This window comes from Gavialis gangeticus, unplaced genomic scaffold (genome assembly GCF_001723915.1).
Source record: "Gavialis gangeticus isolate Ggan-Ray unplaced genomic scaffold, GavGan_comp1, whole genome shotgun sequence".
Classification (NCBI taxonomy): domain Eukaryota; kingdom Metazoa; phylum Chordata; order Crocodylia; family Gavialidae; genus Gavialis; species Gavialis gangeticus.
In genome coordinates this window covers 19181036-19194704 of record NW_017729011.1, presented here as the reverse complement: position 1 = coordinate 19194704, position 13669 = coordinate 19181036, and the positions used below count along the sequence as shown (strand labels likewise).

At 47.1% G+C, this 13669-nt stretch overlaps 1 protein-coding gene across 1 annotated transcript in view; it reads left to right on the top strand.

The window, feature by feature from the left end:
• VAV2 (vav guanine nucleotide exchange factor 2) overlaps positions 1 to 13669 on the top strand; it is a 321762-nt gene that overhangs the window by 300167 nt on the left and 7926 nt on the right. Inside the window, exons 17-27 of the mRNA XM_019510306.1 lie at positions 148 to 257; positions 1298 to 1399; positions 2085 to 2173; positions 2789 to 2805; positions 3579 to 3600; positions 5345 to 5472; positions 5770 to 5844; positions 7707 to 7759; positions 9813 to 9929; positions 11404 to 11491; positions 11598 to 11721. Of these exons, the coding sequence (XP_019365851.1) occupies positions 148 to 257; positions 1298 to 1399; positions 2085 to 2173; positions 2789 to 2805; positions 3579 to 3600; positions 5345 to 5472; positions 5770 to 5844; positions 7707 to 7759; positions 9813 to 9929; positions 11404 to 11491; positions 11598 to 11721 (925 nt within the window). The remainder of the gene's footprint in view (positions 1 to 147; positions 258 to 1297; positions 1400 to 2084; positions 2174 to 2788; positions 2806 to 3578; positions 3601 to 5344; positions 5473 to 5769; positions 5845 to 7706; positions 7760 to 9812; positions 9930 to 11403; positions 11492 to 11597; positions 11722 to 13669) is intronic.

Sequence of the window (13669 nt, the reverse complement as noted above, 5' to 3'; positions counted from 1 at the left end):
GAGACCTAATTGGAGAGGTGACCAAAGAGAGGAAGGTAAAGCAGAGGCCCGAGCCCAAACCCCAAAGCTTTGTTCCTGAAGCATTCAGTACAAGGTATCCAGGGAGGAAGAACCACATCTGATCCATTCTCTTGTTTCCTGTTGCAGTGGTCGTACGGGTTTTACCTAACTCACCTTCAAGGGAAGCAGGGTTTCCAGTTCTTCTGCAAGACGGAAGAGATGAAGAGGAAGTGGGTGGAGCAGTTTGAAATGGCCATGTGAGTGCTTGAGTTTTTCCTGCAAAGTTGAGGTCTGCTTGAGCATAATTGCCATTGCCAAAAAGCATCTGGGCCCATCTGATTGCTAGCTCTTCATGGCAGGGCTCAGATTTGGGACACCTTCCACCAGAGCATGGCACCTCTTGCTGACTTCTCTGGGAGCTCCATGCTCGATGGGACTTCCAGTATTTGTGGCCTGTGTGATATCAGCTACCAAACTGTTCATGCAAAAAATGCATGTGCCTGGGTAGTCGTGGAAGTGGCTGCTCCGGGTATAGACAGACGTAGTAATTAGGATCATAGGAAAGTAGGGCTGGAAGGAGCCTCATGAGATCTAGTCCAGCCCTCTACTCAAGGCAGGATCATCTCTGACTAAACCATCCCAGCCAAGTTGCTGTTCAACCTGATTTTGAAAACTTCCAGGGATGGAAATTCACAGCTGCATCAATAAGAAAGTGAATCGATACAAGCTCGTGAGGCATAGAGGTACAAGCGTAGCAAAACCGCTGGAACTTCAGCCCTGTTTGATTCGGGGTTACCGTGTGGTGGGTGTCCCTAAAGGAGCATGCAGAGGTAACAGATCCTGAGTCGCAGCTCCTTGTCCTCCCTTGAAGGGCTTAGAAGGTACAGTTTGCCTGTAGTCTTTGAGAGGAAACGTGGTGAGAAACACTAAGTTGTTATTTGATCAAGCCATCAAAATCGAGCCCTAATCTGTGCAGAGAACTGGCACTAAGTCTTTGCATCCTGGGTAAGGCCTGCCTTGAGAATGCAGGTGAGGCCAACCTTGCGCTGGCCCTCTGCACAGAGGGAGTCCTAGGTACCAAGCGACTCCGGCTGGGAGAGAGAAACAGGGTTATGCATAAATGTATTGCAAATAATTTAATGCACACCCACACATGGCTTCAAAACTTTTCACGCTTGCACCCGATCCCAGCCATCGTGGGCGAGCTGCTAAAAGAAACGCAGCACTTCCAAATGTCTGACGAGAATGGTTTGACCTATTCCACACCTTCCCCCCACCCCTCCCACTCTTGAACCAGGTCCAATATTAAGCCAGAGAAAGCCAATGCAAATCACCACAACTTCCAGATGTACACGTTCGAGAAGACGACCAATTGCAAAGCTTGCAAGATGTTTTTAAGGTAAGCTGGGTTTTTCCAGCTCTTTGGAATCAACCAGCCCAGATAATGTTATGGAATTAACTTTCAGCCTTTCCCTGCTTGCAAATACATCCACTGGCTGAGATTTTAACCCTGCATTTTGACTTCAGCGGTTAATTCGTTCAGCAGGAAAACAGGGCTGTGCCTTGACTTCCAGTTTTCATAAGGTGGCCTGCATGAAGGGAGGGTGAGGGGGTTAGAAACGGTAGAGGGGAAAAGAGCCACATCCCATGCGGTTACCACCTTGAATCTCCAAGTTAGCCCTGGCTTGAAGGGTTGCTATCAGGTGAATGCCGGTGACCAAAGTAAAAATGAACTGGGGTTTCAATCCAGTTCCCAGTGAGCAAGTGTCCATGCTGTGTACAACAGCACAGCAGTGGGCATAAGCTCAATCCTCAGCCTCGAGCCTAAGGAGAAGAAGTTGGAGCCACCTTGTTCACATAGAGGTGGTCTTTCAGCACAATGTGGAGGCCTGTGGGTGTTTTTACCCCTGGTAGTTGGATAAACTCAAAATGGGTCAATCCTGGGGTCTTCCACAAGCATCACCAGCAACACCAAGAACAGCTTAAAACAAATTATTGAACGTGAAAGAAAATGGAAATGGTCATTAGGAGAACAAGTAATTAGGGAGATGAAATTCATGACTTTCCAACATCTCTTTTCACAGAGGAACTTTCTACCAGGGCTATCTTTGCACACAGTGTGGGGCAGGCGCTCACAAAGAATGCTTGGAAATCATCCCACCATGCAAAATCAGTAAGTCACCCGGTATCTTAAGCTGCTTTTCAAAAGGGACTCTATGGCTTGTGAATCATCCAAAACCTTTTTCTTTGCCTTTTCTTCTTTGCATTAAATTCCATCTAAAAATTTACGTCCTATTCCTGAATAATTAAAAACTAACACATAATTGCTTTCTCTATTAAAGCTGGTTCCAGTATCATAACTCTTTATTGTTGATCACTTTCTTTCTCTGGGTGACCAGCCAGACCAGTGGGATAAAATCTGCATGTTTTTAATGGAGATGATGAGAGAGCGAGAGCAAATGTGCGTGTGCACATACGTGTGTGCGAGTGATAGGGAAGAAGGGAGTAATTCACTCCTAATGAGGAGGGTATAATAACTACTGCATCTGGCTTGATGTGGTGATGGCAGGATGTTGTTCTTATTCTAATTCCTAATGAACATACCAGCCCTAGGTCCTCTATCTGCTCTCTTTCTCCTGCTCCCAAACCACCACCACATGCAGACAGGCTGGTGCATAGAAGCTGGTGCATGGAGTCACTTGGCTCCTGTCTCCTTGAGCAGAGTGAGATGTCAAGCAGGATGTGGTTCTCCCTAAATTAACCCTTTTCTTTTAACGTTTATTTTCAGGTTCCTCGGCAGACCAGGTACGTTTGTTTCACGGCCTTCTCGTCCATGCTGAACGCCCATCTGTGGGGAGGGATTGTCTGGCCGACTGCAGCTGTGTCTTACTAGTCCAGATTTAATTACTGCCACGAGCTTTCGGCAGAATGGGTGGCCCTTGGGGACAGTCCCCGGCAGGCACTGAACATATGACACGAGATAATATTTTGAGCCCCTCCTGACCTGGGTCTGATCCCACCGGGAACTGAATGCTCCTGGTTTCTTTTAAATGTTTCTGGTTACCTTTGAATGCTCCTGCTTTCCTTTCACTTAAGTAGGATCTGCAAAGACCGAGTAGGATCGGGCCCGATGACAGATATCTTTTGTTTTAGCTCAAATTGGCCTGTTTTTTAAAATACTACTGTCCTCACCCTCCACTGGTGGTGGGCACCACCAGGAATACTCACCCACTGAGCTGCCAGCGATGCTGATTTTCAGATCACCTGTGCGGGGAGTTAAGGGGATTACTTCTCATCCTGGTATTTCCTTTGTCTATCTGTGAAGTCTGCTCCTACAGAGAATTGAAACCCTCCTGTACTAAACGTGAACAGTTATCTCTGAGGAATGACACCGTATTTCCCTGCCCCCTGGAAAACAGTGACTTCTGCCACAATTGCCAGTGGGGCTTTGTGGTAACAAGGGCAGGGCAGAGCTTGCTCTGGTGCACAATGTTGTATTTTATCTTCCAGTACATTCAATAGCAATAAACCTAATTGAACTTGCTCCTTTCTCTCTCTCCCTTTCTCTCTCTCTGCAGGACCCATTAAATGTAGGACCTGGTAAGGGCATCTTTCATTTTGTTGCTTTACAAAAGGGCACTTTGGGGAGGAGGCACCTCTGGATTCTGGTTCAAAGAGCTGGTCAGCAAATTTTGGAAGGGGGTTCCCTGGGCTTTGCACCTAATGTCATTTGAGGACATTTCTTCCCCATCTCCCACCACCAAAAAAAATAGTGACATCACGAAAAGCCCTATTGTAGACATTTGCTCCTGCCTATCACCTATAGGTCCCTCTCCCCTTTGTTCGTCCTCCTCCTACGTTAAGCACTTTTGTTTTCTCAGTTATAAGAAGCCTTGATATCTGCAGAAGGGCACCTTGCTTTCTGCACAAAACAGGCAATGGAGTTGAGCCCAAGCCAACTTGTTTCCTGTGAGAATCCTTATAAGTTTATTCCTCCTCTACGAATAAGTAGCCTAAAGCCACAAGAAGGGTCTTCTTCAGTGCCATCCCATGCCAACTGACATTTTGACACCACCTTGCTTTATTGCATCTGTGCTGTTTGGCTCCTTGGCTGACTGCTTGGAAGACTTCTGCTTCCTGTAAATAACTGTTCTGTCCCAAAGAGAGTGGGGGAAATTTATTGTGCCAGATCTTCCCTGGAAATAAACCAATCTTGTCTCAGCAGAGAGCCCAGTTAGGCGGACAGGAGTGGAACATCCTCCTGTAAGATTGCAAGCCCAGAGCACAGCGGTTGTAATAATTCATGGTGCAACTCCTGCAGTTGTCTCTTGAAGGGATCATGATTCACTTCGGTCACTAGTGCACTTTCCTCTGCTAGTGCAGACTGTGGTTCTGGGATAGTCCCAAATGCACTGTCCGGCAAAAGAAGTCTCTTTCCTGTAAGAGAAGTTCACCTAGCCCGAGCTGGGGATCTTTAAAAGATTGCTTTTAAAGCCTATTGCTTCTCTTTGATCCGGGCTGGGGGAGAAGGCTGTTCTAAGAAAGGGTTAAGGACAAATAATGGCTGAATGCAGCTGAGGAGGACTGTTTCATGTGCAATCATTTGCAAAGCATATGGACTTTTGCAGAGAATTACAAAGAGACCACAGGGAGTTTGTGTCCCCAGCCCCACTGAAACCCTGTGGGAACTGAGTGGTTATTTGGCCCTTTTGCAATCCCAGTCTTTGGTACTTACTATGCAGTGGGTTGTTTGTAACTTGTTGTTGCCCAACAAGAGCTTACCTGAAACGGCAGTGTTCAAGTCCAGGTGATGAGCTGGGGTTTCGTCCGGCCCATCTTTATCTGCCCACATTTTATTCTGATTGCTGCTCATTCTCAAATGAACCATTTAGTTCAGGCTAATTGCAGCTCCATGGGTGTGCTTCTACTTTAGCGGCAGCCTGTCTCTGCAGGGATGCCCTACCTGCGTGCAAGCTCCCAATCCAGGTGAAGCTGGTCTGGGAGTCTCTCCCTGCAGTTGCCTCAAGACGCCTCAGTTTCCAGTCTGCTTACAAGCGGGCAACAGGGGTGATGCTGGCACTACTTAAGGGGCATGCATGGGTCTGGAGCAGGAAGGTGGCCCATGCACAGGAGGGGTGCCCTGCCACTATGGTACCACAAGCACTGATCCCATTAGCCTTCATGATCTCCGCTGAACACATCCTGGCAGCTGATGGTCAGGGTCACAAAGGGTGCTTGTAGTAACAACGGCTGGATGGGTCACAAAGGGATCTGGTGGTGACAACCGGTCTTGTTCTTTTTAACAAAACCATTAACGAAGCTGTTCTTCCATTTCTCTTTCCAGGTCCTAAAATGGTGGCAGTTCAGAATTACCATGGCAACCCAGCTCCCCCGGGGAAACCAGTGCTAACATTTCAAACTGGGGATGTAATAGAGCTGCTGAGAGGGGACCCGGATTCCCAGTGGTGGGAGGTGAGTGGAGCTGCCCGTTGGGAAATGTCCAGAGACTCTTCAGTTGTGGCAGCTGGGTCGTCTCAGAGTCCTCTGATTTGTTTTTGACGGCACTCGTAGCCCTTGCTGCTGGCGTGTGATCTCACGGGGTCAGAGTTTCCAAGGGTATGTCTTGGGAGGCTGGGTGAGGGAGGGATGCAGCCTGCAATCGCCAATGGCCGGAGCAGTCTGTCTCATCCTGCTAGTGCTGTGCTGAAAACATGCCCCCGCAAGCACTTTCCCCAGTGCTGATCTTTGTCTTTCGCTTGGTTTTTACAGGGGAGGTTAATACAGACCAAGAAATCAGGTTATTTCCCCAGCTCGTCAGTAAAGCCCTGTCCTGTGGATGCCAGGGTAAGTACCGAGATCTGGATCCAAGCATCTCCAGCATGCAAGGGGGATGCTTGGGAAGTAGGGGTCTGACCTGGGACCCTGATAAAGCACACACATCTAAATCACAGTCTGCATCTATAGGATACTGGACATCTCTGCTTATTGCAAGGGAGTCACTTTGGGTTTCCAGGAATGCACTTGGCCATTTGAGTCTACGCCCCTCCCTGCTGGGGCTTGATTTCAGAGGGGGAGATGCACATTATGGGGAGGGAAGGATGTCACATAGCACAGGTGTTTGATGCCTTTCTCCAGAGGGTAACTTCACACAGCGGCGCTTTGTCGGGAGCCCCCAGCTATGCCCAGGAAAGAGACTCCAACACCTCCTGAAGTGTGAGTTTTGCCGGCAGGCTCAGCTCAGTCAAGGAAGTAGGAACGGCTGCCTGCGTTGGTTCCTCTTCAGATATTTCACGCAAGATTGCCAAGGGATTTGGGATGGAGCATGCAAGTTATTTTGCTTAAAGAGACAGTCATGCTTGTTTATCAGGCCAAAAGGATTTGCTTTGATGTACTGTAGTGCCGTGTCTTGAAACCACATAAATACTGTGTGCCATGGGGTTGTTGTTGTTTAAATTTTAATTACTCTAAATGGCATCTCTTCACTGAACTGAGTAAAATGCCTGACAGTCTGCTGTCAGATTAACCATTGGAGAGCCATTCGCTGCGATGGGTGTGCAATGTTTCTGCTGCTAGCATTATGGGACATTGTCCTGCCTTGGCTTTGCTATTGTGGCTCAAGTCTGCTGGGCAGGACAGACTGGGAGAGGAGACTTTCAGGCCATTGGCAAGGGAGTGCTTCTTCCCTTGCAGCTTTATGTGAAAATCAAGTAAACAAGAAAGTCTGACAGTGGCTCAGCAGGAGCAAGAAGCAGTGCTTTAGCAGAGAGATGTGCTGCAGCCTCCGGTGAACAATCCTCCAAATTAATGCTTTAGTTTCAAGTCCTTGTGTTTGCACTTGAAAACCCCAGCATGCATCTCGGCCTTAGTCATTGATGGCATCAGTTTTGGGGGGCAGCCCAAGCCCCTTATGCTATTATTGCTCTTCAAGTAACACTGTAGATGGATCTGACCTATGCTTATCCAATCTAAAATAATGCGTGCGCACATTCTCCCCAGTCCTTCTAGTAAAGCCCTGGCTGCAATTGCCATTCATCTCTTTGGGTGATATGTTTGGCAGCAGTTGTACCCAGATGTCATCTCCCTGACTGGGTGGCACCTTTGGCCATTGGTTATAATATTTCAACCTTTGGCCATGCGCCTCAGGATGCTGCTGGTGAGGGATTACTGTCAATGACTAATCTGCTTACTTCCTCTTTCTGTTTGGACTTTGACATCAAGAAACAGATCATCTAAAAACAAGCAGTGAGCTTATTCTGCAGGTCAGCAATGCAGTGTGATCTAGTGGGGAGTGCAATGAGCAAGGAGTCTGTGTCTTTTCCCAGTTCTGCCCTTCTAGAAAGTTGCTTTCCTTTGTGTGGCATACTTTTTCCATGCTCACCCAATGTTGCAACCTGCCTTGAGAACAATTATACAGTGCAAAACCTACGTCCTGGTTTTCACTGCAAGTTTTAAAAGCTTTCACTTGCTTTTCAACAATAAAGGGCTCAAATAAATCAAAGGCCATGGTCCACTCAGCATAGCTATTTTGTGTGGCATGTTTAACAGAGCTGCAGTTGATTATAGCACCCTTCCTCCAACTCCGAAGAGAATAATTCATAAAATGCTTGGCATATAAAAAGACTCCCAGAGAGGAGCATATCCAAGGTGATCTATAACCTAATTAGATCTGTGCTCTCCAGTAACAAGCACTATTCTCTTTGCTTCAGCCTCCCAACAGCCGGCCTCCTTCGAGAGAAATAGACTACACCGCGTACCCTTGGTAAGTCGGTTGTTAAATTGGACCTACAGATAAAAATACTTTATGACAAACATAAAGATATATTGACTTGGCCATCTAATTTTGTTTCTTTGTCTCACATCCGCTGTGTAATACCAAATTACGAATGGGAGTGAGAATCTGCTTTTGTATCCTAGCCACTGTTGCAAGCGGTGGGAATTTCAGACGAACAGGGCAAAGATGGTGGACTGCATTGGTGCATAAGCATTTTGTTGCTGATGAGCGGAGTCTAAATTCAGAGCCCAATCCAAAGCCCCACTGCTATCCCTCTACATGTCACAGGTGTTCCACGGTTCCACGTGCAAAGTAGCTATCACACAATAAAAAGCTCCAACCAGCTATAAAGTTAGACTTCAAAAACCTGTACTAACTTTATAGCCGGTTGCTATCGAGCTTTAATTTGCATGTGTAGCAGTCTTCCCTGCAGGGCTCCCAGCTGCAGGGGTGCACCATGCCCAGGAAAAAAACCCCAGTCCCTAGGGATGGTGGCAGCCCTGATCCCTAGGGTCTGGGGGTTTCCCTCACTCCCAAGCCCTATGGATCATGGCTGCTGTAGTGCTTAGGGCTTGAGGGTATGGGAAACCACTGGACCCTGGGGATCATGGTAGCTGTGATGCATAGGGCTCCAGAATGCTGGAAACCCCCAGGGCCAGAGGATTATGGTGATCCTCCAGCCCCAGAAGTTTTCTACACCCGTGAGGCAGAGGGATCACCCTGCAGCAATCTTCTGGCCCTGTGGGATCCCTACACCTCCGGGAAGGGGAGATCATTGCAGCAGCAGACCCCCAGTCCTAGGGTTGCATGGGACACCCCTGTGGCTGGGGGCCCCTCACCTGGGATGCATGGGGCTCCCAACTCTAGGAAACTACTACTTGCTGGTACAGGGGGAGCCTGGGCCCCCCCTACACAAGCCATAAGGCATGATGGGATCTAATGTGTGATCCCACAATCGTGCCTCCTGCCCTGCGTGTGTGGTATGGCAGGAGGGGTGATTGTGTGAATCGCACGTTGGATCCTGTTGCGTCTTTACGTGCATGTGGAGAGGGGGCCTGGCAGTGGTGCCGTCATTAATGATCATAGATGAGAGCACAAGTAGAAATGCATTTGTCGATGTCATTATACTTTCCTCTGTGTTATTTGTCCCATGTGCCTCTTGACATGATTGGCAGCCCCCTGCTCAGGAGACAGATGCAGGAGGTCAGTTTATAGCATCAGGAGATTATTGCAGGAAAACGTGTGCTTCGTATATCCCCACCTCTGCCCTAAAGCTCTTTCTGTCGGCGCTTTACTTTCCCGAGTCCTAAATTAACCCCCAAAGAAGTTCACTAAAATCTATTCATCTGGGGACTCCTGCTCAATCCATGTGATTTTTCTAGGAGCTGTATAAATCAAGGGACTTCAAAGGATTCTGTGTCACTAAATCTTTCCTCTTAAATTGCAAAGTAGTTCCTGGCAATTTAAATACCTCTGATCACTTTCTTGTCTGCATATAAAGAGCTTGATCAGACCTTCTTGAATGATCCTCCCAGCTGCCCTTGAAAAGTGGACTGTTTTGTTACACAATGCAAATCTTTAAGGTGATAATTAAAAAAAAAAATCTGACCTAACATTATTAATATGCAAATTCTGTACCATGCTAGAGCAGTGCAATATTTTTGTGCCCGAGATCAGAAAGAAGGTTTATCACCTCTGGAGGGTGCTGTCTAACAGCATGGTCTGTGAGGAAGGCAAGTAGAGAACCAGGGCCTATAAGGCTTTCGTGAGATCATAAAAGAGTAGCTGCTAGTGTAAGGACCATGCTGTCACTTAATGCAGAAGTGGGGGAAATGCAATGGATAAGTCCTTGCTCCTTTCTGTTTAAGGAGGGGTTTTTTTTCTGATCAATAGGGAATAATTTATTGAAGGTTTAACTCCTGTACAATTCAAAGTGCTGTACAACTCTCCACGGTACCTAACAGAGCCTTGTCTGACAGCCCTCCCCCCATGGTACCTGGCTGCTCTGTGATGGCAGCACCTAAAGGATGTGTCCATTTAGGTTTGCTGGGAACATGGAGAGGCAGCAGGCCGACAACCTGCTGAAGTCACATGCGAGTGGGACATACCTGATCCGGGAGAGGCCAGCGGAGGCTGAACGCTTTGCAATTAGCATTAAGTGAGTATAAGCCACCTACATCACTACGCTGAGTAAGGCTTCTGCCACGACCCAGCACCCGGTGGAAGATGTGCAAAGACATTCCTGCATCACCTCACCCCAGTTGTCTTTTCTGCCTCGTGCAGGGGGGCTGGACCCGATGATCTTCCAGCCCCTTACAATATATATATGTGAAACAGCGGGTGTTTGCATGAATGGAGCAGAGATAAAGTGTCCAGGGAACACAGGGCAGCATGGTGGAGTGAGCTGGTAGCAACCTTGGCTGTGCCTGTGAGCATGACGTTGTTGAATGTGCAAGCCTCGCTCTCCTCTGGCTCTGCCTCTGAGGAAATCTCGTGATTCTTATGACAGCCCGATTGTATTAGAGTCTGGTAAACTTTCGATGGAAGATGCTTCTTTCTTCCTTCTTTTGAAATAGCAAGTGCAGCTCCCCTTATTAAGCCGACTTGGAGGCATGTATTTTAAGATGCATTACTGCTGATGCCCAGCTGTATGAGCAGATAACCACATCCTTGCTGGATTTGAAGCAATCAAATCAGTACCAAGTAGAAGGACTGAGATGAAGGGCCAGTTAGACGTTGGTATTGGGCTGTTGGAATCGGGGTATTTCTGGATTACTCAGGTAGCTCCTCTGGAAGTTCAGGCATCAGGCAGTGGCTGTAGCATGGTGTTACACTGAACAGCTAGTTCCCTGTGACCCCACACATGGCTACTAAGGTTCATGGGTACTTCATGCAAGACTAAGCCAGGAATGGGAGAGTTCTGCTCCCAGCTCTGACTCAGATGACCTCACCTCACTTAACCTCATGTTTCAGACTCTCCATCTGCAATGGGGAATATTGTCATGCCTGCCAGGGGGTTGAAACAAGCCATTAATGTTCACAATAGAGAGAAAAACGCTGAGTACAATTACATGGTGGGTGTGTCTACATGTGCATTTACACCGGCTTGAAATTACTGTGCAGTAAGTGGGAAAAGGCAGGCGTCTACATGTGCAGGTGTTAAAGCACCTACTTTGAACACCTTCAAGAGAAATTTGAATGTTTATCTTGCTGGGATCCTGTGACCCCAGCTGACTTCCTGCCCCTGGGGCAGGGGGCTGGACTCGATGATCTTCCGAGGTCCCTTCCAGCCCTAATGTCTATGAAATGTATGACAGCATGTTAACACTGTGCGTGGACAGACTTGGGACTAAAATTAATCCCAAGTCAGTCCCCACACAGCGTTAATGCACAGTAACTAGTCAGGAATAAATTTGATACCTGCATGATGCAGGTATCAAATTTATGCTCAAGTCAGCATAAGTCACCATATTTACTGCACTGTATAGGCATGCGCGTGTAGATGCACACCCATACTTTGCAGTCATTTTGGTTACTGCGCAGTAAATGCACATGTGTAGATATGCCCAGTGAGGCATAATCAAATGCCTATGTGTCAGGAGGTTTCTGAGCTGCTGTGATTCCTGTCACAGGTTTAACGAGGAAGTAAAACACATAAAGGTGGTGGAGAAGGACAACTGGATTCACATCACAGAAGCCAAAAAGTTTGAAAGTCTCTTGGTAAGTTTTTGAAGCTGCTCAGGCTGTGGCTGCGGGTACCATTGGCTGGTTTGGAGACTTGCTGAACCCCAGTGACAATCTAATGCACATGATGTCTTCTCTCCAGGAATTAGTTGAGTACTACCAGACCCACTCACTGAAGGAGAGTTTTAAACAGCTGGACACAACATTAAAGTACCCATATAAATCACGGGAACGCTCTACCTCCAGAACCTTCACTCGCTCCCCAGGTAAAAACCATCTTAACCACCCCAGCAAAGCGCATCCAATCTAACACAGCCGTTTCTGTGGGAAACCACCCTGCCAGTGCCCCTTTCCTATCTTTGAGAAATATCTGCGGGGTTAAGTATAGAAGATCCATCTAGTAACAAAATAGGGGTCCCAGATTTTATGGTCAGAAGGGACTCTTAAGCCCTTCTACTGTGACCTCAAGAAAGGAATATGCCCAGTCTACGATCTGGGCTTCTTAAGCCCGAAATGAAGTCTCACACTCTGTCAGTTGTACTGTCCTGGTTTCTTTCCAAGCAAGTGATTCAGGCTGGGCTCCCCCTGTCCTGTCCCCAGCAGAGATGCTGAAAGGATGGGGCTCAGCACGAGATCGCATGGGAGGTGGGAAAGAAGTTTGTAAAGTCAGATGTGGAAGAAGCTCATGGGGGAGGAATTCGCTTTCCTTTTGTTTGGAGGAAATTTCATTTTAATTCATTTGGAGCCTTCATTTCAAACATCCTCCAGGAAATGACCTTGTTGTCTGTGATCCTTTTGGGTTTATTTTCTGCTGTATCCCTTTACCAATTTTCCAGCCCCTTTTTGCATAATGGGCTACGGTTATGGTTTTGCCAAGTGCGCTCTGCTCTGCGGCGGGGCGGGTGTTCTGCACATTGTAGGATCTCCTTTATACTGCTAAAGCAAGCACCAATTATGGTGTGCCAGAAATCAGACTAGTTGGTGATCTCTGCCTGAGAAATGTCAGGCGCTTCATTATAAATATAAAAGGACAGAAGCCCATCAAAATGAGCAGGAAGACCTGTTCAGCAGGAGACACAAGCATCCTGCCTATTTAACTGCAAATGCTTCTGCACCTAACTGAAAAATAGTCTGATTATGCTCATTTCAAACCCAGCGAAAGTCTTCAAGCAAGCAAGATCTGATTGCTAAAATGAATGGGGTGTTTTTTCAGAAAAATGTCTTAACAAAGGCAAATTTGACATCAAAAGAAAATTCATTTTCTCTGAAAGCTTCAAAAATGAATGTTTTCAATGTTTGTTTTTTAATTTTGAAAAAAATGTCATTTTACTAAGTAGCATTCCTTTAATTTTTCCTAGTCTTCAAAAGAGGGGAAAGAAGGAAGGAAGGAATGAGTTTGGCTTATGAAAATCACGTTATGTTCAAAGTTGAACATTTGACAGTTAAAATGGTTAGGTTTGAAAATGGTATAAAAATCGAATTTCAACCACAAGGAATGGCCTTCTCTGTTGCGGGGAGGCAGGGAAGGTTTTTGATTGACAATGTTCAGCTAGTGCTGTCCACCTTCCTGCAATGGCCAGTGACACCAGATTCATGCCAACGTTTCCAAAATGAGAAGCAGGCCTGGGAATCTCCCTCCTGATTTATGCTGGTGTGAGTAAAGGCAAATCTGGCCAGTGTATTTTAGCGAGGTTAGCTGCCTTCGCAGTCTTGTCCAAGCTTTTTCTGCTGCCTTATTGCCACCGCCGAGAGCTTCTGACCAAGTGCTGCATGCTTTGTTTTATCTTTCTTTGTTAGCTTTTACGGCATGGCGGGGTTTTCATTTCCTTTTTAATTCTTGTTCCTCTGCTTCTCTGTGTTTCTCTCTGACCTCTTTGCAGCTTCCTGTGCTTCCTACAACTTTTCTTTTCTCAGTCCTCAGGGCCTCAACTTTTCTTCTCAGAATTCCTCTACTCCTTTCTGGTCAGGTATACAGCTTCTTCTGTTCGTGAGCCGAAAGCACCATCTACCGGCCATCTCTGCAGTCGCAGAGTCTCTGCCGACCGTTTGATGTGACACAAAAGTCACCTGCTTGAAAGCCTTCAATTGCAGGACCCCTGCCTAAAACCCCTTGCTGTCCCTTCTAATCTCCACTGACGTACCCGCATCCCGTTGGGGTGCAGGCGGGGGGGGGGGGGGGGGGGGGAGGATAACCAGGGAAAAATTAAAAAATGG